The sequence below is a fragment of the Falco rusticolus genome, chromosome Z (genome assembly GCF_015220075.1).
Source record: "Falco rusticolus isolate bFalRus1 chromosome Z, bFalRus1.pri, whole genome shotgun sequence".
In the NCBI taxonomy this organism is placed as follows: domain Eukaryota; kingdom Metazoa; phylum Chordata; class Aves; order Falconiformes; family Falconidae; genus Falco; species Falco rusticolus.
In genome coordinates, this window is record NC_051210.1 from 59,114,662 (window position 1) to 59,136,881 (window position 22,220).

General features: G+C 36.5%; 1 protein-coding gene across 5 annotated transcripts in view; it reads right to left on the reverse strand.

Annotated features, from left to right (window-relative positions):
- AP3B1 (adaptor related protein complex 3 subunit beta 1) overlaps positions 1 to 22,220 on the reverse strand; it is a 159,520-nt gene that overhangs the window by 87,936 nt on the left and 49,364 nt on the right. For all 5 annotated transcript variants that reach the window (XM_037373272.1, XM_037373274.1, XM_037373273.1 and 2 more), the window contains exons 8-13: positions 9,763 to 9,924; positions 7,486 to 7,583; positions 4,837 to 4,891; positions 4,686 to 4,757; positions 2,126 to 2,188; positions 1,150 to 1,282 (exon numbers count right to left, since the gene is read on the reverse strand). In XM_037373272.1, the coding sequence (XP_037229169.1) occupies positions 1,150 to 1,282; positions 2,126 to 2,188; positions 4,686 to 4,757; positions 4,837 to 4,891; positions 7,486 to 7,583; positions 9,763 to 9,924 (583 nt within the window). The remainder of the gene's footprint in view (positions 1 to 1,149; positions 1,283 to 2,125; positions 2,189 to 4,685; positions 4,758 to 4,836; positions 4,892 to 7,485; positions 7,584 to 9,762; positions 9,925 to 22,220) is intronic.

Here is a 22,220-nt window from a genome sequence, read left to right on the forward strand (position 1 = left end):
GCAGTGTGCAGACATGGCCTTGTAACACAACATGGGAAGATATTTTAAACACAGCTGATAACCAGAAAAGCATAAAGCAATGTAAGGTCTGGAACACTAAGAAAGTAAAGTTACATATATTCAAACTATCAAGCTATACACTGAGGTATCGCAGGAATTTCTGATAAAAGGTGAAGTGGGGGAGAAGGACGACTAAATATGAGAAAGCTCTGAGTGTATCAGTGGGTCACAGGATAACTACATGCTGCCAAAGTTATGTCCCTAATAAAGGCCTTCTTAGGATTACCATGAAAAATATGTCCAGTAGATATGGAGAGGAATTAATGCTGCTTTTCAAAGCTTACAGGAGATCTCACCTGTTTTCCATGAACAACTCTTAATTGCTCCAGGCCACCCCAAAACCATGCTTTTCCTCTTTCCTGACATTATTATTTTTAATTATGTCTTTCTTAACTCTATTTCCAATATTTAACCTTACTCATGTAGACTGTACATTGTACAATGATCTTCCAGTTCTGTTATTGACTTATTCTGTGCAATATTCATTGGTAACTGGTAAGAATACACAATACTATCAGGTACTGATCTACAGTGCTGCTATATCCTATTTGACTTTATCTGCTCCTCGTTGTGTTTCTCAGTGACTTTCTGTTTCACTATATAGAAATAACAGAAGGCTAGATTACAAAATCAAGCCAGATTTGGGGCTGTTTAGCCTAAAACTATTTACTGTGTTTTTTCAGTTAGGTATTGATGCACTGAAAAAAATTCCAAGCTTTCAGCACCCTCTACAGGCCACCTGTTTTGATGCAACTAAACATTTAACTGAAACTATTGTCATCTCTGATAATCACAACAGCACACTTTAATAATTACAGCGTTTTAAGAAAAAACAGGTAACCATGTAATTGCAGGCCACAAGGAATTACTTTCACTAACAAAAGAGAAAATAAGTACCAGCGATTGAGAGAGCCTTCTGAAGTGCTTCAAACAAGAAGCCCCAGAAAGCCTATTTTATCCAGTCATGTCAGCTCAATTCCTTTAAAAGTCAACTCACATATACTTTTTAACATGACCTGTCCTGTGTGTTTCTCATTAAGAAAAGGCTTCATGTTATCAAATACTCAGAAAATAGAATATGTAGCTTACCATCCCGGTTGGACAGCAAACACACGAGGCCGTTAAGGCATGTGTCAGTCACTTCGGTGATGTTAGTTGCGCATCTGCCTATAGCCTCAATTGTAGCTGCAGCAAACTGTTTATCTTGGCTTTTCACATACGTCTATGGAAACAGGATTTTTCATTAGTCAATAGAGACTTACTGTATTACCCTCATAAGACAGACATACTGTGTAACAAATTCAATCTAGAAAGCTACATTGTACAGTAGAAGTTCTACCTTTTTCACCTCATTGTCACTTTTGGCAGACATTTTCTTGCCAGCTTTGGTCACCCATGGCCATGCAAACCTCTGATTTGAAGAAAGCTTGGGGCAAGGGGCAATTACCCAAAAACTGCAATTAGTTTGTGTGCAAGGTTGGAGGAGTTGATGAGCTCTCTCTTCAGAAAGGTTTCAGTTCATTTAACCAGAAGCATCTGTGAAACTATGAATAACCTACCTGCCTGAGAACCAGTACCTTTCAGAGAAATCCAGCCAAAGAACTGAAGCAATGAAAACAGATGTCATAAGCAAAGAGGAAAGAAAGAAGGGCAGACACTGTTTCACAATATAGGCAGAACACCTTGCTGACAGACAAACAGACATTGGAGATAATACTATTTCATCAAATTACAGAAATGAGGTTGGAAATAAATGCTAAAATTAAGACCCTATCATCTAGTTGTTTTAAGGATTTTGGAATGATTGAGTTTCTCATAACTTTTTTTTTTTTTTTGGTAGCTGGAAGAAGAGTGAGAAACAAAACATTGAAACCCCTTCTCACATATAAAAAGCTCCACTATCCACTATGATATAAGACAGTTTCATTTCCATTCTGAGAACACTTCATCCTGGAAAAGACTTTTAACTTGAAACATTTAAGACTAAGAATCTAGATGAAACATCCAATAACGGCAATTGGCCAACAGAGAGTTTCATATAAAAAGAATACACTTTTGTACAAACCTGAAATTCTCGAAGCAGAGTTGATATGTTGGCTTCATTTGCTAAATTTGTCAAGATGTCAAGCTACAACAAAAAAAGATATTTTATCAGAACCTAGAATAAAATATTATAAACAGTACCACTTATACACTATACTTTTATTGTATATAAATAAAAGCTAATACTATGAAAAATACCACTTAAAATTCAACAGAGTATACTATATTTTAGTATAAACTGGTAGCAGCATTGCACTCAAGAGGAATATTTTCTTTGCAAGTGCATGCAAGGTTTTCAAAACAGGACTCTACGGTTCAGTGATGGACTTTCTACAAGCTTTAGTGTTGCATTGCATATCAAATGGTTTTGAAATGCTTCTGTCAGCATGGTTTCCAATGTTATACAATAGGCCTTAGCGTTTAAGAATCATGTGACACTGTAAAAAGAAATATCAGAAATCACAACTGCAGCTGGGGAGAACTAAAGTGTCCATTATATTCAAATGAAATGCAATAAAAGACCTTTAAACTCGGGAAAGAAACAGCTGCATTTACAAGACTCCTCAGATCTTAATCAACGTCAACAACATCAGACCCTGAAAGGCCTCTACTTTGATCCTGGTGAGCAAGAAAGAGGACAGTATACAACATTTGGCATATATTGTTAAGATGCTATGCTTCTAGGCTGTTCTAACTTTGAAGAAAGAATTTCAATACAATCTGAATGAGGTAAACTAAAGAAAAAGACAACTCTGCCTCTGTAAAGGGAAATCATGCCTCACAGATCTGTTAGTAGTTTTTAAGTTGGAGGCACACAGGCAAGGACACTTAATTGGTAACAGTCCACCTGTACTTCAGAAGAAATTTGATAAGGCTCTTAAAGATATATCTCTAGCATAGCATATGAAGCAAGTGGATAATGAAAGAGGGAAAGTCAGAGGCCGGGGGGAAGAGACTGCTTTACAGTGCAGGAAGGCTATCAATAGAAGCCCACAAATATCTTGGCTGTTCTTTTACTTTTCAACAGATTCATATATGAACTATGAAAGTAATGAGAGAACAGGTGACAAAGTTTTCAACTGACTCTACAGTTTTCAGAGAAACGAAGACGAAGGCTGATTATGAAAAGCTGTATAAAAACTTCAAGTATTAGGTGACTGGTTGATAAAATGGCAAAAAAAAATCACATGCAAATAAATGCAAAGTAATGTTCATAACTGGGGAAAACCTTAACTTTACAGAAAATAATAGGCTCAGAGCTGACTGCTACTAATTACAACTGAGAATCTGCGATTAAAATCAGTAACTCCATGAAAATATAAGCTCAACGCTAAGCAACAATCAAAAAAGCAAACATTGGGAAAGGAACAGAGGACAAACCAGAAATCTAAACAGTGCAGCAGATGAATTCCAGGGTGCTCCTACATCTTAAATACTGCCATAGGTCTCATCCTCCTGTCTTAAAGAAAGTAAGAAGGAACTACAGGGGTAGGAGGTGGAGAAAAGCACAACATTTTCTTATGTATATAACAGTAGTAGGTTGTCCTATATTTTTCAGCCACCAAGAAAGAACTAAGATAATGAAAGTAAATCTCCCAATTTTTACTTCTTGACCTCTTCACTGTTATATTATCAATTAATATGGGAATTTATCAACTTTCAAGTATTTCAGGAGGGACTTTTCCTGAATAACACTGTCTTACTAGTATTCCCAACAGTTTTCATGATCATTAAATGCGGGAAAGATCTTTTTGCCTCCAACTGCCTCAAGTGTACTTAGATATAATGCTGGACTAATAAAAATATGATGGGTTGGGCATAGCCATCTTGGACCGCACCGTTCTGTACATGTAACAAGGGTGCAATATGGATGTAAAAGAAAAATAAGGAAAAAATTACGTTTCTTTAAAAAAACCTGTATCTTCCAATCCTAAACACAAGTGCCTGTGACAATCCAAAGCAAAACAAGAGGAAAGGCACATAGTAGTATACAATTTTTTAGCTATTGTTTTGTCAAGGATTTCACATCCATTAAAGACTAAGAATAGAGAAAACAAGAAAACAACAGCCTAAAATATGCATTGAGATGTGTCCTTGAGGAAAGCCTAAAGTACCTCTCATGTCAAATTCTGACTTCAAAGGGAATTTGGGACTCTTAACACTATCCCATTTTGTTCAGGGAAACAGATTTAAACTCTTTTAAAGCTAACAGTATCAAAGACTGTGTGATATCATTTCTCTATTTGAGAAGATTCTTCTTCCCATGAAAACAGCCGAATTCCAAATGTCTGAATGGCTGGTTAGATAAGAACAGTAATGCTCTGTATCACTGAAAGGTACCAAAAGCTCTAGGGGAAAACATAACCCATCTGGTACCAACATGGTAACAACAGAACCTTCAGATAGCCTGACAAGCCTGAAAGACACTTGTGGACTTAACTAAAAGCCGCAGCTCTACACTTCTTAGTAAAAAAAAACAAACCCAGGAACAGCACAGAATGGTGCATGTCATATCAGCGCAAACAGATCCTGTTAAACAGATTTGTCCAGCAGTATATAGACAAATACACTTTTAAACTCACCTTCAATGTTTTGATCATTGTTGGATCAGTTGATCTGACATAGAAACTCTTCAGATAAGGTTCAAACATGCCCTGAAAAGCAGAACATATTTAAGTAGCTCACCCATGTTTCATATAAAATGTGATTTAGAAAAAACTAAATAGGGTGTACCTTTCTCTGAATTGACATAGTGGCAATATTTTGCAGAACAATATACTGCACCTCCCTAGAATTTGAAAAGAAAACCAAGAATTATTCTGCAGAACTACAAATACAGAGAATAATGTAACATTGCAAAGAAAGTCCAATTCTATTTTAATCCAAAGTTAGTTACACATTTGACTTGGCACAAACATAGAAGGAAAAAGCTTATTGCCCACTGCTACAAGTGCATCATCTGCTTCACAGGAAGATGCATTATGAAATCAGGCTCTCATTTTTAAAAAGTTCAATACGCAAAAAGAAAAAATCACTGATACCAGTGCAATGGTGCGATGCTTCTTGCAGCCTTGAGTCTTTGTTCAAACCGAAAATTCATTCAAAACATCACCATTCTGGCATCTCCAGAATTAGCTCACAAAACCATTATTATTTTGTCTACCATATTGAAATAAATATTTCAGGATGCCACAGTTGAGAACAAAGCCACATGGGTTTTATCTGTAGTGTGGAAATGACTGCATTAGTTACAAGAACTGCTAATGCCTGTACGTCTAGCAAGATCTGGTATGATTTTTTTGGTCTTAAAAAAATTTCCTAGTCATTCTCAAAAACAGTCAGGATTTCTTGTGACTTAAAGAGTATACACAGGCAGGCATACACATCTATGAAAAAGCAGCATTTTAATATAATAGCCTTTGTCAAGATACAAACAACAGAATTATGTAATATTCTAAACACAAAACCATTAAATATGTTTCGAGGCTATTCTTATCATTAACGTTATTAGTTTAAAAGCCTCAGCAAGAGTGAGCAAAAAGAAATCTGGGTACTAGTCTAAAGCTTTTAAACAACAGAGTTTCTGCCATCAATTGCTTAGAAACTAATTAATAATTTACATGCAATTTTTCTGAACCATAAGTGCTTAAATTCTTTCATGATGCAAATCGCATCCTAATAGAGAAATCATCACATCCATTATTTCCGCTTATTCAAAACTGTCTGCTAACTCTGTGGTAATTACAGCTGTTGCTTACAAAGAAAAGTAATAACAGAGAAGTATTTAATATCTTTTAAACCTATTTTTATGTAATTCTTACATAGGTACATGGAAATAGTCAGCAGCATATGATGAACCAAGATTGGAAATAGCTGTGAAATGCTCTTCCAGGCACTCTCACCCTAACTAGATTATAGTGTATTTGACATTAATTTAAAGGCCATAGGCATATAACTTGAAGGGCAAACAGCAAAAGCTTATTTCAAAGTGGCTCTAATAGCAGAAGTGTTTCACAGAGACTGGCAACAGAGAACACACAAGCCATTCAACATAGGAAAATCACAAGACCAGCACCATTTTAAGTACTAGTTGAGGTACAGGAAAGATGTGACTTCTCTTTTGATGAAATATGAGTGTAAGTAAGCAACATGCAAAAATAATCCTTTCAGCCCATGAGTATGACTTTAGTTCGACACATTACCTGCATATATGCCACACCGCTTTGGGCATTTTACTTATCTTTGTATAAAGAGAATAAGAAGCATACTGTACTATAAAACCAAACACAAAAATATCAGTGATTCACTTTTATCTGAAATAAAAGCATGACCAAGCCCAATTTTACTTCTTTACTAACTTTCACATGACAGAGACATTATCCAAGGGTGAGCTGCAGAAGTTTACAGAGAAAGAGCTCTAACTTCTGTAAATCCAGTCACCATGAAGTCCATCTGAGTTATATTGTCAGACACAACAAAAGTGATTATTTTAAAAGCTTTTGTTTGTTTGACATGACCAACTTTAAAAAACAGATTATTTTCACAGTGAAGTTCAAGGCAAAAATACCATGTTTAGTTAGAAATTAATCTGAAAACATCTTTTAATATTTTGTCTCTTATCACTCCCTTCAAAGCTTTTCACACAGATATATGAAAGTTCAAAATTTCAAAACTGAAGGGAAAAGCCCTACTTTTATGCAGTAAACATTGGCAAATTATGCTAAAACTAGCAAATGCTAAGAAAAAAAAAAAGTATTATCAATCTTATGAAATGTGTAGCCAGTGAAACCTTCACAGGAAAGCAGACAAGGTGACACGGAAGATTATAAAAGTCCAAATTAGGTGACCTGAATGAAACACAAACTTGCTGTTTAAAAACAGTCCAAGGATTAAGGAAAAACAGGGGATTCAGCAGCATCAAGTGGCATTTTAACAAGTATGTTTCATAGCTTCTCTGTCAACAAGAAGTCTTCAATATCAAGTGCAGGACTGAAGACTTCTTTAGTGCTTAGCAAGACAGTAAGGAACTCCAATATAATTAAAATCCCAGTAACTTCCAATAATTTAAAAAATCAAGAAACTAAGCAAACTAGTTAGTACAGCCTCTATTTGTATGCTAACTAGGCAGCTCTGATTCTTCTCAGAATGAAAGTCATAATTAAGAATGAAACACGATACTGAATGATCACTGGATGTAATAATGAAAATGATAGAATTACTTTTAATGATCATCATTTGTTAAGTAATATTAAAGAACAATTTAAAAATGAAACTCTGTACCAGTGCAATAGTTTCATTCTTGTAACTATAGCTAAACAAGTATGTACAAAAAACTTTCACAAAAAAGTAGACATAGCAATGTAAAGAACGGACTTCACCTACCTATTACTACGGAGCAAACGCACCAGTGACTTAGAAACAATACCAGCTTCGGATTTTGGCGCCAAATGCCAGTAAAGCTGCGCAACTGCCATTACCACCTAAAAGAATAACATTCAGACCAGCACATCAACTTCAAATCATCGTATGTATCTATCACATTTGCTTCAGACCTACAGAACTACCAGCTCACTCTTCTTTGGAAAGCCAAGTGCATGCATTTGAAATTAACAAAGCAGATTGAGGGAAAACAAATCAGAAGAAAGATTCTTTCGTTTCTAAAATCAAAGCTAATTAAGTACCTCTCATCCCTCCCAACTTTCATTGTATACTATAATATACAGAAAGACAGAGGAAGAGGGACAAAGAGAAAAAATGTAGGTAATTCAAATTGCAAACATGCTTGTATCGTTTTTAGTAAGTATTGCTAACATGAACTGTACAAGTCAATGCGGAAATATTGTTTAAAACTTCTGTAAGTTTGCGAATTTTGTGCTTTTATTTTTATTAAGTACAGGTTCAATATTACCTATTGTTTAGTTTCCACTTAAAATCTTTCATTCCATTATTCTACTAGCCAATTTAGAAAATGACTGTTACCTTTACTGGCAACTTCTAAAGTCTCAAATCCAACAGAAAGTAAAAACTACAGGGCTGAGTATCAACAATCCAGCTAGCAAAAAAGCAGAAGACTGACATACAAGCAACTTAAAACCCATGATTTTTTTTTTCTTTTCAAGTTTTCTCATAAGTATAAGACAGATTATGAACTTCCTGCTAATGACTAAGTCATGTCACAACTGACCCTACAATAATGTCATGGTAAACTTTCTGTTCTAAAGAAAGCAAATCATAGAAAGGAGACTCCAAGTAAAGCCACTGTTATGACACCTGACTTGGTATCTTAAAACTTAGTACCAGTGAAACCAAAATTATTATTAAACAATAAAAAGCAATTAAAAACATCTGGGAAGAGGAAATAACTGGAAGATTTTTAGCAATAAACTAAAGGGTTCTTTTATTACTGACAAAAATCTAAGGTCAAAGTGAAAGTAAAATTTAATTGCTGATATATTCTGTGAATGGTACAAGAATTGTGTAATAGCAATTCAAAGCAGCATGGTTTCACTTGACAAACTGCACTTAAACATCTCAGTTAACTTCAATGCCGGAAAGTTAAAGATCATAAATGTGAGAATCAATACCATATTTAACAGATATAAAGAAAAATGATTTATGGAACGTGGAGGATAAGCAACTGAACTTGTTCTCAGTGCAGTGCGATGGCAAACGTACTTTGTCTTTGCGTGAAATGAGGAAATACCATATAGACATTGAACAGTAATTTTAGCAAAAGGCTGTGCTGTAACACAACTATTACTGTAAAACTGTTTTCAATTTATTTCAAAAATATTCTGGCAGATTATAAGTGGTTTTGAAAAGAGTTAGATATTAATCAGAATCTAGAAATACATTCCAGGTGAGAAACAAGAACCTCATCTGTTTAGCTTATCAAGGACTGGTTGGGAGGTGACTAACCATGGTGCAATAACTTTTTTTGCAATGATATGAATACTCATTATCACTGGAATTCTTTTCCCAAAGACACCTAAACTTGATTAACAAGACAAACTGAGATAAGAAATAAAGTTCTGTGATCTGAGTAACATCACAATGATTCACCATCAGCATGCTTTTTTCTAATTCTAAAAATTTACCTGTATCCTGAAATCTCAGGGAAATAGCGCAGAGCATGTTATACTCATGATGTCATATCTAGCCTAGAACCCTCTAAGGCATCAACACTAAGAATCTTGTTTGGATGGACAACGAATTTATGCATGCAACTGTCTATTTTTGACATGTGAGACTCAAAGGAAAACACAACTTTGTGAACCAGTAACAACTATGATTTCCTTTGTGAATTTCTACCACCAAAACTGGCAGTTTGTGCCATCCTAGTTGCTGAGAACTTCAGCATTAAAAACTAGCTATGCTATAGTTATCACATGCTATAGCAGTTTGATTCAAATGTTCTTGTGTTTTCTCTAGTATTTTGTTCATCCTTAATATTTGGAGCATATATCACACTCGGTTCAGGTGTTTTACTTAGAAGCTAAGCAGATTTCAAAAAAGAACCACTGTACTTCTCCTATAAAAGTGGTGATAATGCTCTGTAGTACTTAAAAGAGGTGCAGATCTTACTTCTCAAACTTTGAAATTTTCTAGAAGCAAAGATATTTAATAGTTTAACATTTTAATAAAAAAGGAATGTCATACAGCAGCATTTCGGCTTTGAAGCAAGGGTTTTGTATTTCGTAACAGCAGCCTGTGATCTGGGTCCATAGTATAGGTGTTTTTCACTTTCTGAACCTTTTCTTTCTGTTCTTCATCAGATTGATAGAAATTATTTTCATTGTATTCTTCCACCACCTCATCATCCTAGCAAAAGACAAAATGACAGAAACATATAAAATATTTGAATCAACCAGTTTTATTCATTAAGGAAGTAACATACAACACCACAATTTCCTGCAAGATCTATACATGGTTTTAAAAGTAGCTATTGGCTCTTCTACCCCAGTTTGCTCAAAGCAGTAAACATACTGACACAAAAAATAGCTTATCAATATATTCAACATTTCCTTAGAAATGAGATGAACTTCTAAATTAAATGTCTTCATTATTCTATGAACTAGATTAGGTATGAAAATTGGTCCTTTTTTGGACTTGAAGCCTATGATCCAAAACTTACATCTCTGAAGACAGCCAGTTGTTTAAAATTCCCTCTTTTTTAAAAACTTGATACAAATCATGTGCATTCCTCCCTCTCTAGCAATATATAAACTATCTGTGAAAATACCAAATCTCAAAAGAAGGGACAAGCTTTTTCCTTAATAAATCAGATGGGAAAAACGTTATGTATCCTGAGCTTGGCCTTCTCTGATAATACAAATCCTTCAGTTATATTTAAATAAAGTTATGAGTTATCAGCATAACGTCACTTTAAAAACCAACACAACACATGGGAAGAATTCATTACAAGTTTGAGATATTAGTATATTAGACCTCTCTTCTACTGCAGAAGACTAAATAAAAGAATATAAAGGAATATATCTGATTATAGAAACATGATAAAACAAATTTATGATTTTGATGTAGATAAAAATTATAGTGTTCCATTATGCTTATATTTAATTAGCATTAACAAGCCCACAAACATAAAGATAAATAAGATAGAAACCATCAGGATTAGATCAAAACAGAATGTCAGATCCCATAAACTGTGATCTGGATTACCAATACTGAGACTACTCAACATTAAATTTTTTTTTAAAAAAAATCAGCTACTGACTTCTGCAACTTGTTATATCCAAGTGTGTGTCCTTGCTCTCCTAAATTCTTCCATCTTGCTTTGTTACCAGACCATCCAACTAAGACAAAGAACATTACTGTGGCTAGCTGGGGTTATTCACAACGGACTGGCTGGCCACAAACATCAACTGTACCAATAGCTCTGCTTGTCTGTCTCTCAAGTCCCTGTCCAACAATTTTAAGCAATATCCAACTCAACACAGCAGTTTTAACAGGATTAAGTCATACACCCAATTGCTGATTTTTTAAAAGACATAATTATTTCTGAGACAAATGTATCTTTAATTCTAGCTGGCACTAGCAAAGAAATCAAAAGTGAATGGAAGAATAGCTAGAAATGAAAATAAAGACTGATTTAATAGGTCTTCAGAAAACTAGGCAAGGGTAACCAAACCTTTGTTGCATGCCTTAGTTGAAACTCACGTGTAGTAAAACAGCAACCCCATAAAAGTGTCTTCAGTGGAGGCAGGTGGGCAGGGGGAGAGAGGGTAGATGTGACAATAAATCAAACACATCATTTATTCTGTTTAGTACAATTTGAAATGACACAAAACCCCCTTCCCTTCACATTTCTTCTCATTTTTATTACTTGATGCCAACAGTGCTCTCAGTGTCCCACAGAATCCCTAGCAAGCTCTTAAGATTTCTTACATAGCATCAACCAAAGTCATTTAGTATGTTTACTTCTCTGTCTACACAACTTCTTAGCAGTCACCCTTTTAAACTAAAAACTCAGTACGCTAAATTGAGAGTACCAGTAATGGAATTTCTCCCATTGTCTACAGGACAGGAAACTCAAAAAACAAAATTCCTGATCCCAGTGCATCTCAACCATACACTGAAGAAGCTTCCTCTAACAGGAAGAGGAGAATTCAGTCTTCATTGATTCAGTCTTCAGTGTCCCTGCCTTGACTGCTAACAGGCATGCACATCATTACTATTGAACTCAACAGGAATAGAGTTAGAAATTGCATCTAACTCATTAATCACTGTTGTAAAAAAACAAACAGCTTGAGCTCTCACATTTCTTCCCCCCCCACCCCCCCCAAAAAAATGCTGGTTACAAATATATTTGGAGCAGAGTTCCAAATAATTATAAAGCAACTTATGCCTCTTATGAAAATATTTTTAATTTAGATCCCATTAGAGTCTTTATATTGAATCACTTTCTTCACACCCCCACAGCAGAAGTATTAATGTGGTCTTTTCTCATGTATTTTACTGCAATCTCGGAATATTATTCTTCTCTCAATTCTGTTGAGATCTGGTATGCAATAATTATTTTCCAGACAAAGGATGATGATGACACAAAGGGAAATCAGTTTAATGAACTGAAATTCATTAAAATCAAGTTGATGAAGTTCTAATTAGTCAGAATTTGTACTCACAAGGACCTTACTAAGACAAAGAGAATATATAATACTGCAAGACTTGCACATTACCATGGAAAAGAAAAGTAAATTATGTAAGAGTCAGAATATTGAAAGATAAGAACCTGCAGGCTTCTCTGTATGCAAGAATCATGGAATTCCTAAATTCTAAAGAATTTTAAATTCTATTAATCATCCCAGACATGGAAAGCAGTTAGCAGGAAATGTGAAAAAATTCTGCCACTTTCAACCACTAAAGCCTCAACCTGAACTGCTGACTATCCTCACTGCCAAAAAGAGACAACTGTACATTTAAAAACACAGAATCATTTAAGTTGGAAAAGATTCCTAAGATCATCAAGTCCAACCTTTTACCTAACACTGCCAAGTCCATCACTAAACCATATCTGTACATGCCACGTCTGTAAGTCCTTTAAATACCTCCAGGGATGTTGACTCAAACACTTCCCTGGGCAGCCTGTTCCATTGCTTCACCACCCCCTTGGTCAAGAAAATTATTCTAATACCAACTCTAAACCTCCCCTGGCATAATTTGAAGCTATTTCCTCTCATCCTATCACTTGACACCCACCTCATTACAATCTCCTCTCAGGCAGCTGCAGAGAGCAGTAAGGTCCCCCCTGAGCCTCCTCCTCTCCAGGCTGAACAGCCCCAGTTCCCTCAGCTGCTCCTCACAAGCCTTCTGCTCCAGACCCTTCCCCAGCCCCGTGGCCCTTCCCTGGACACGCTGCAGCCCCTCTACGTCCCTCCTGCAGTGAGGGGCCCAAACCTGAACACAGGGTTCGAGGTGCAGCCTCACCAGTGCCCAGTGCAGGGGGACAGTCCCTTCCCTTGCCCTGCTGGCCACACTGCTCCTGACACAAGCCAGGGTGCTGCTGGCCTCCTTGGCCACCTGGGCACACTGCTGGCTCATGCCCAGCCGGCTGCCGATCAGCACCCCCAGGCCCTTTCCCACCAGGCCCTTTCCAGCCGCTCTGCCCCAGCCTGTAGCGCTGTGTGGGGCTGGTGTGACCCAGGTGCAGGACCCGGCACGGAGCCTTCTTGAACCTCATCCAGCTGGCCTCGGCCCATCGGTCCGGCATGTCCAGACCCCTCTGCAGAGCCTCCTGCCCTCCCGCAGAGCAACGCTGCTGCCCAGCTTGGTGCCATCTGCAAGCTTACTGAGGGTGCACTCGATCCCCTCGTCCAGCTCATTTGATAAAGGTATTAATCAGGACTAGCCCCAGTACTGAGCCCTGTGGAACACCACTTGTAACCAGCCACCACCTAAATTTAACTTCATTCGCTGTCACTCTTTGGGCTTGGCCATCAGCCAGTTTTTTTACCCAGCACAGAGTACTTCCATCCAAGCCATGAACAGCCTGTTTCTCCAGGAGAATGGTGTGAGAAACCATTCATGTGTCAAAGACTTTACTAAAGTCTAGGTAGACAATAAGCACAGCCTTTCCCTCATCCACCAAGTGGGTCATCTCATCACAGAAGGAGATCAGGTTGGTCATGCAACCAGAACAGCATGCCCTTTATACCAGGTCTACATCTTGGAATCCAACCAGGAAAGAAAGTATGAATGGGGTATAATGGAGAAAGCAGTACTGCAAACACTAGTAATTCTACTGCCGGCACAGAACTGTAAATAAGACTCTTGCCTTTGGAAGATGGAAGTCTTCCTCTTTTAACTATTAATTCTGAATCAACAACTGCCAGCTTCCAAAGATAATTTCCTGCATTTATTCTCCAGTCTTCAGTACCTGTATTGCACCTATGTTAAGGTGTGGGAGATGCTTCTTCACACATCCTTGAAGAAATGCCAGATAATGGTGGCACTCACATTTTACTTTCCCAGATTTCGAACTAGAGCTCAAACTGATGACAATTAGTACATAATAACAGCTCTATCAGAAAAAAAACCCCAGTACTCTCATCCTTTTTGACAGGGGAGAGACAGCGTGACAGTTCAGGGAATAGATTCAAATGTTCCCATGGTTTCTCTTGTCCTTTCAATCACCCTGGATGCAGTTTCATAGTTGATTTAAGACTAATCATGCCATTCAAAGTTTGTTATTTTGTTTGGTTTTTAAAAGCACAATTTATTTTCACCAGGATCAGTAGAATGATCTGGCTCACTTTGTGGTCATAGGATCACTAGAACTGCTAACATTTTCAAAAGCAGTAGGTGGTAAAGGGAGGAGGACAAAACAGAGGCATTGCTTTTCAGTGACAGTCTTTAGTTAAACTGCATTAAGTACACTTAACAGTTTGCAGTAGCACATGATTTAATTGTGTAGTTAATAGCTTTTCTAAATTGCAAAATCACTAAGAAGTTCAGAATCCTGGGAGAAGGAAATGATTAAAAACTGAGACCACTAACATTCCAGGCTAGGAACTGCAAATGGACTCTGTGTATTCCCCACCTGTTTATTTAATCCAGTAGAGAAGTGAGTACTTTAGTGTGAAAACATGTGTAATTCTTTTTGAAGTTATTCCAGACATACAGAGAAAAGTGAGTATTTTAGTATGAAAGAACATGTATAATTCTTTTTTACGTTATTCCAGATATAGTTTAGGGCCATCTTCATAAAGTATTAACAGCTTAAATGAAGAAACTGCCAGATAACAAGTTCCATTAGCCTGTTTTTAAAGTCACTAAGTAAATGAGCTAACATTTAACTGAGATCTTGCTTGAAATTACGTTTAATATGGCACTAAAGTTGAGAATGTGCCTTCCATTCAGGGTAAAGCATATTATGTGAATGCTACAATTACCTCTAAACAGAGCTTCACACATCCACAAACTCAAAGTAAAACTTCCCTGAAATCCAAAGCATGAACATACACTATTTGCCCACTCTACCAGCCTTAACTCCGTCTTCTATTCAAAAGTTTGTATTCCTAGATTAGGTATAACTGATTTTAAAGTTACAGAATTCAGTTTCTCTCCTCAGATGCATGAGGAAATACAATCATAGCTTTTTTGATTCCTGCAGCAGAATCTTTGGCATATGATTTCAGCCATCTTCCAGAGCCTATACTAATGTTTCTAAGAACTGCTCTCAAAAGAGTCTTGGATAAGCTAAGTTTTGAACTTAAAAGAGTTTTGGGACTATTCACTAGTCAGTTAATCTGACTGCAATACCAAACCACGTTAGCCAACCAAGATCAGCAGTCCACTTGCTATATCATGAACAGTATCCTTGAAAAAGGGAAATGGTAGAAAATGCACAGAACAGTTTCCTACTTCAAAAGATTAATGATGTATCCAAGAAAGATCTTAAATCTTGATCTTGTGTGTGAAGGTGCCTACCTAAATCCTTCCATGTGCTTCACAGATGGATTTCAGAACACTAGAATAGACCTATCTTTGGTCTATCAGACCAAACCAAAAATTATCCTCAAGACTGTTCAAAAGGGCAAGAAGATGAGAACTGACAAGTTTCTGACAGATGAACAGACCTCAATCAATCACACTTGTTAATAACTACACACTGGCAGAAGTATCCATCCTGTCCACAACAGGAGGTCCATGAATAAGATACAGGTATGTCAGCAGAGGTAAAGCTTGGCATGAAGACCTGCTAGTGGTCTGAAAAAAGCACAATCTCACATGGCAAAAATATTTGAGAAATTAAAGTGTAACTGATATACTCCACAGCCTGGCTGGAGAAAGGCCTTAGAAAGCAGAAAATCAAGTTTGCCACAGAGATCTTCAGGTACTAACTGAATTAGGACCAGTTAAAATTTCTGTCTTAATAAGTCAAAAGGAGTTGAAGACCCAAAGAATAAAGCAATCTGATCACCCACCCCATAAATAATGGCTCCCTTTCAAGTACTAACCAGCCATCCAAGTATACCCACACTTTCTTAGGTAGGCTGCCATTATAACCAGTTGTGTGATAAAGACTTATGCTACTGTAAACGGACCAATGGGATCTAATAATGACCCGATGGCCATGTGAAAGTAGGGGAATATTTCAAGTGCCTGTGTATAAGTATTTAGTGCCATTTTATACTCCCTCAAGTATGACAAATGCCTCCATGGGTCTGGCAGATCCTGAAGGTATGGAGCTTACAGGAGATCTTTAACAACTGAAGACTAACCAGGGCATCTTGTGCCATTTAGAACACTAGACACATAGATAAATGAATCATATCCCAGTTTCCCTAAAGCTTAAACACTTCAGACACTTCCCCTGCTGTAGGAAAAAATTAATGAAGCAAATCATCAAACTTTTCCTATTTAAAAATAACTATTGAATCTTTTGTTGCTATGTGAAAGAAATTAAGTTTCCAGCACTTAAACTCTTGCCAATGTTCTTGTGTGCAGAGTCATTGGAAAGCAACAGGCTGAGGTTTACAACATAGGTGAGAAAATCTGGGTCACAGTACCAGAATTCCTGTTACAGTAATGGTTACAAACTGTAGCTATGCCTCAATGAACAGAAAGCAAGAGGTGAGTTTGCTGTCACCAGACCCGAATAGTGTGTTCTGTGTTGTCACAGACACAATGCATTTACAACTTTTCAGTCACAAAGTCACAAAGAACGAGTATTTTAGAAAATTAATTTCTCTCTTCCACCACACATAAAATATAAAGATTCTGGTAATGAAATAGTGGTCTGGGATATGAGATGTATTCTACCAGGAAAGAAATTGTAAGGAGGCTTCCTGAAGAACTGTGCAGTTATAGGACCAGGAGGCATATGCCTATTACTGCCTTCTAAATTAAGTTAAAATAGACAGAACAGTTTCAGTCTAAAAGTCAAATACAAAATGTAATGATAGTGTGATCTATAAATAATAATATGTAGCCTATATTATTTATATAAAATTCACACAAAATTATCACACTACCAACATTCTGTCACTTCAACAAGGATCAGACCTGCTGCTCCTACACAAATCAAAAAAGACTCACAATGTAATGAAGAACCAATAAAGACTGCAAGATCATCATGATATTACTATAATGTTTTTTAATAATATACTTTTTACTTCAATTATAACCACAGCCTATTCATTGTCACTGGGATAAGAAGGTAAGAAAAAGAAAACCTGAGGTTCTGCTTGGATTTGTAGAACTATGCAGGTCCAAAGCCACTGAAAGAGACTGGGACTCCTACAGTGCCCTCTTCCAAAGATCATTTTTTACATTACAACCTTATTCAAATGAGTCTGCTGGACTTATACTGAAAATGTAATATATTAATACAGTTATAGAAAAGATATTATATTATTACATAATTCCAATAAATTACAATGGAAACTGGTACTTCAGTTTTAAGTTTTAGATAAAAGCTATCATGTCTTGGTCAAATGAGATTTCATGGTTCCTTGCACACAATTATATTTGTGGGGGTTTAAAGTTTATTTATCTAAACAGATAAACATGCTTTCACCTAATAGAAATTGAAGTGAATATTAATGGAAATGGTGGTCGTGATAAACTGAAGAAATTTTTGTGTCACACTGTGAATTAGTTTTTCTGATTCTACCCCCCACTCTATAACCCTCTTACTGGGCTAACAGTCACATGACATTGAAAACCAATCTATTTTTCAAATGTAAGCATCTACCAGGAAATGATATAACCTGAGAAAGGGTTTACAATGTGAGTGTCATTGAAATTTCTTATCAGACTTTCTATAATTCCATGGCCAATACAGTCTCAAACATCTATTAATACAAAAGGCCAAGAGACACATGAAAGAGGCAGATTGAAAATCCGTGACCTAAAAATGCCACAAAATAGTAAGATAGGAAGTTTTCTTTGAAAACTCCTCCCTTTTCTGCCTTCACTGTGTTCATACAAGTAGACACTTACCAATTTTAAAGAGTATTGACCAAACCCAGGGCATTTTCACACAAGAGGTATCACACTCACGAATAATTACTTTCCCACAGATTTCATCTTACTGGGACACAGAACTTCTGAGACATTTTTGAGCTCAATTAATCCCTGTGCTAAAAAGGCTTTGAATTTTCTTCTGTCACCAGGTTGTTTCAAAGAGGTCCAACAGTTAAGGGAAGGGAGGAGTGCAGGACAAGGCCTCAATGACAAGAGTCCAAGTACTGTTAGCCTGATGAACAGAGACTTGTTAGAACTTGTAGGGCACAAGCCCTGGGAACAAAGGAGCAAGCTAACTGCAGACCCTTGAGCTGTTGCAGTTGAGATGGCAACCAGATGGACAAAGAGGAACAAACAGCCAGATAAGAGAACGGATAGTGCCGATAAGGAACTTTATTAATTAAGAAAGCCACGTAGGAAGAAACCCCCTAATCTTAGAATAGAAATTGTTGCTATGACAAGGTAAACTAATCAGTTCCTATTGCTTTAACGGTGTGCCTTAAATGTCAACCAATCAGTGTTTTTTATGTTTAAGATTTAACCAATCAGTGTGTAATATGTAGAAGATAGAAATGTATATAATTGTAAGAAAATCACTAATAAAGGGACAACTTGCTTGCATCAAGCTGCGTCCCGTCTCTTCATTCACTGCAGAGGAGTACTGCTTTTAGAGCTGCATTTCTTAAGACCTCAAGACTGTGGCAAAGGTCTCACGTTCTGAAGTTGTACAGTTCCACGACTTAAAATTATCTGGAGTTTAGTATCATCCAAACCCAGGTGATCAAGACAGTTAGCACTACCAGTAAGAAATGACTGCATCAGCATGTGGCAATAGTTCACAGGTGCAAGAAATAATATTAAAATTAGGTGAGATTATCAACAGTACTTATTCTTTAGCTTTAAAACACTAGCTTTAGTCTCAGTTTCATTCCAACACACAAGAAAGGCATTGCACAAAATCCTCCAGTATCTTCTTGGTATTCCCAGCAGTTTTACTGACTGATGTTGTAACATCCCTGTAAACAGCTATCTTCAGGCAACTTTGAGGCATTATTCTGTAAAAGGATTAGTCTTCCAAGTCAGCTTATATTGTGGTATCAATAGCAACTGGAATTGCATGTGCCATACTCACCAAAACATTTTCGCATTTATTTAGAAAAGCTAAATTTTAATGGGGCTAAGCAACCCACAATAAAATTCTACTAGTATGGGGAGATTTTATACACAATTCAAAAAAATTTTCTATATAAAAAGCTTCCAATTTGTAAATATAGCAAGCTTGATACCTCAGCTACACAAAGGTACTAAGACATCTATTCAAGCTTGAGAATCAGACTGTCAAGTGAAATTTAACATCAAGGCACTTTGAGTTGCAGCATTGTTCTTAGTTTTACTGTCTGGCATACATAAAAGCTACATGATAAACAATAAATAGATCAAGCTTCATTTGTAGTTTACTATATTTTTTTCTTGTCATATACATTAAGACTATATCCCTGCACAGTCTGATTTAAACAATACCCTCTATAATCCCAGTGCAGATGTGCATGTTTATTTCATTCTTAAAAAAAACAACAAAAAAACCCCAAACCACAAAATTTTTCCCATATAGTATGGTATGTAAACTCATTTATTACATGAAAAACTCTTCAAATACTGTTCAATCCAGCCTCACAGTGGCCCTTAAAAACTCACTTAACTATTCATAACAATTTTGAATACAAACTCAAAAATGTAATGATTTAAAAAAGTGAAAAACTAAAAATTAAAATTCCCAAAATGTTCTTCAGAAAGTCTGTAGTCATCAAAGTTTTATCCTACAGTTCTGAGAAAAGAACAGTGCACAGGTGGAAGTATGGGTTTGAGGACCACTGCACATTAAATTATTCCCAATATATCACAATTACAGGAACATCTGTACTAAGTAACTTCATACCAAACCAATATGAAAACTCAAGAAGTGTTCAAAAGCTTTCTCATTTCTACAAGCAGCAGCAGCTAAGTCTAGGACTGCTGGCTAAAAATAGGGACTAAGAGTTAAATATGCTCCAGTAATTAACATCTTTCTGCAACAACCTCGAATTCCCAATTATTGTTGTTACAAAGTCTCATGATACTTACAGCCAGAATTGAAACAATCAATTATGATTTTTAGATCACTTTCATTTATTCAAAACAGTTCCACTCTCCTCAAAATCAAAGTGAGGCACAAAATAGCTTTCTCTTACCACAACAAACACACTCATTTCAACAGTGTGTGGAAAAAGTATGATAATGAGAGTGCAAAGACAGATTTGCAAAGCAAAGAACAGAAAAAACATTTAGAGCACAAGAGAGGAAGATGAGAAAGTACAAGGAAGAATGAGAAGGGATAAAATAACATTGCAAAAAAATATAGAGAAGGAGCAAAGATGAAGAGATAAAGGGAAAAGACATCATCTGCTTCTGGCTAAAAGTTCCCCTTTTTTACACCCTCCAAGTCCAAAAATTAAAGCGGAATTTGGAACTTCTATTTGTAAGTTTGGTTAAATGCTTGAGCAGTTTCTAGACTTTTTATGATAGTTAAGGTTTAATCTCAGTTTAGATTTCATCTCAGTTTAAGTATCTGAAGAGGCAGAATAAGCCATTCCATCAAGACAGCAAGCATTTATGAACCAACTGTCGAGCAACAGTATCCTTCCATAGGGTTGCATAATAAGTGAATTATAAAGAAAAGCAGGTAATTGTTAGTTACTTTGGGGCTGTAACCAAGAAAAGGGTACTACATGCTCTAGAAGTAGTAGTTACCACCTGTCATGGATTATAAACAAGGTATGGAAGAACAAGAATCTTAAGAGAGATTCAGCCTGTACAGAACTGTAATGGTTCACAAAGCACCTCCTTTTCCAGTGTTTCTCATATACTCTCTAGTTACACCAAATCATGTCTACTTACTCCTTAAAGTGACTCCATTCTCTCTGGAAAAAACATAGGTGATTTTATAAGTAAAGTCAAAGGACAAAGGGATCTTTGCCATTTCCCACACATGCAAACACACTCACATCTTTATTTTTGATTTTTCTTTATGTAGCTCTAGGATTCTTTACAGTTACTAAAATGTTTATCCAATATTTAAACCACATTTGGACTACAGCCCTAGCTCTAGATGTTAGTTAGAAGCCTCAGGTTTTCAAGACACAAAATTACTTGAGATCTTCGAAGAATGTTAACTGTACCTAGACTGGCAGGCTGGAAGACGAAAGTCTGTCATCCTCACCAGAAAGTCTGCCCTACTAATCTAAACACAACCTATGAACATTAAACCCTGTATCGCAGGATTTTTTCCCTTCTTCCCGGTGCAAAAGTAGGCAAAGGAGCTGAAAGCACCTTAAACCATCTGTTGATTTGCTTCAGTGATATTCTCAGACCAACAACTGGTAGTATACTTATACTGATAGTGAAAACCATGATGAAAAAGCATGTGTTGCTACCATTCAGGACTAAGTTACCCCCAGCTTTCTTGTCTGGCATTTTTCCAAACACAAACTGGAAAAAGCTTGTGGATATACTATCAAAGAGATGGATGATCCATGACAATTTGAAATTTTTTATATTTACTCTTCCCTGTGGTCCTCTAGGTACATGCCATAACCAATCAAGAATTCTACCTGATATTACAAACAGAAGAAGTGTACAGGCTCAGAATCAGGAGACTAAAACTTCCGCAGAGCAGGGGTCTGATCTCATATAGGTCTTCCTCAAACATAGGAAAAATAAAGGTTTGCTTTTGCAAAGAGAAGCTAAGGAATTATAATTATCCAGAGAAAATCTTAGTAGAAAAATGAAAAAAGCCATACAAGTTACTAGACGGGGAACAATATCCCACAGACAGATGCCCAGAACAGAATTTATGAATACTTTGGCATCCAGAAGGGCCTTGAAGTATTCTAAGAACATTAATTTCATAGTGCTCACACAATTTTCTATGAGTAAATATAATTGCAATGGCCAAAATCAAAGCTAGAAATTTTGGTAGCTCATGGGCTGGTGGGGGTCTGGTACATCTGATATATAAATTAGAAATTACTAGCAGTTAAACAGTAGATATTTAGACTTCTACAAAAATATTTCAGTGTTTCCCTCCAAGTAAC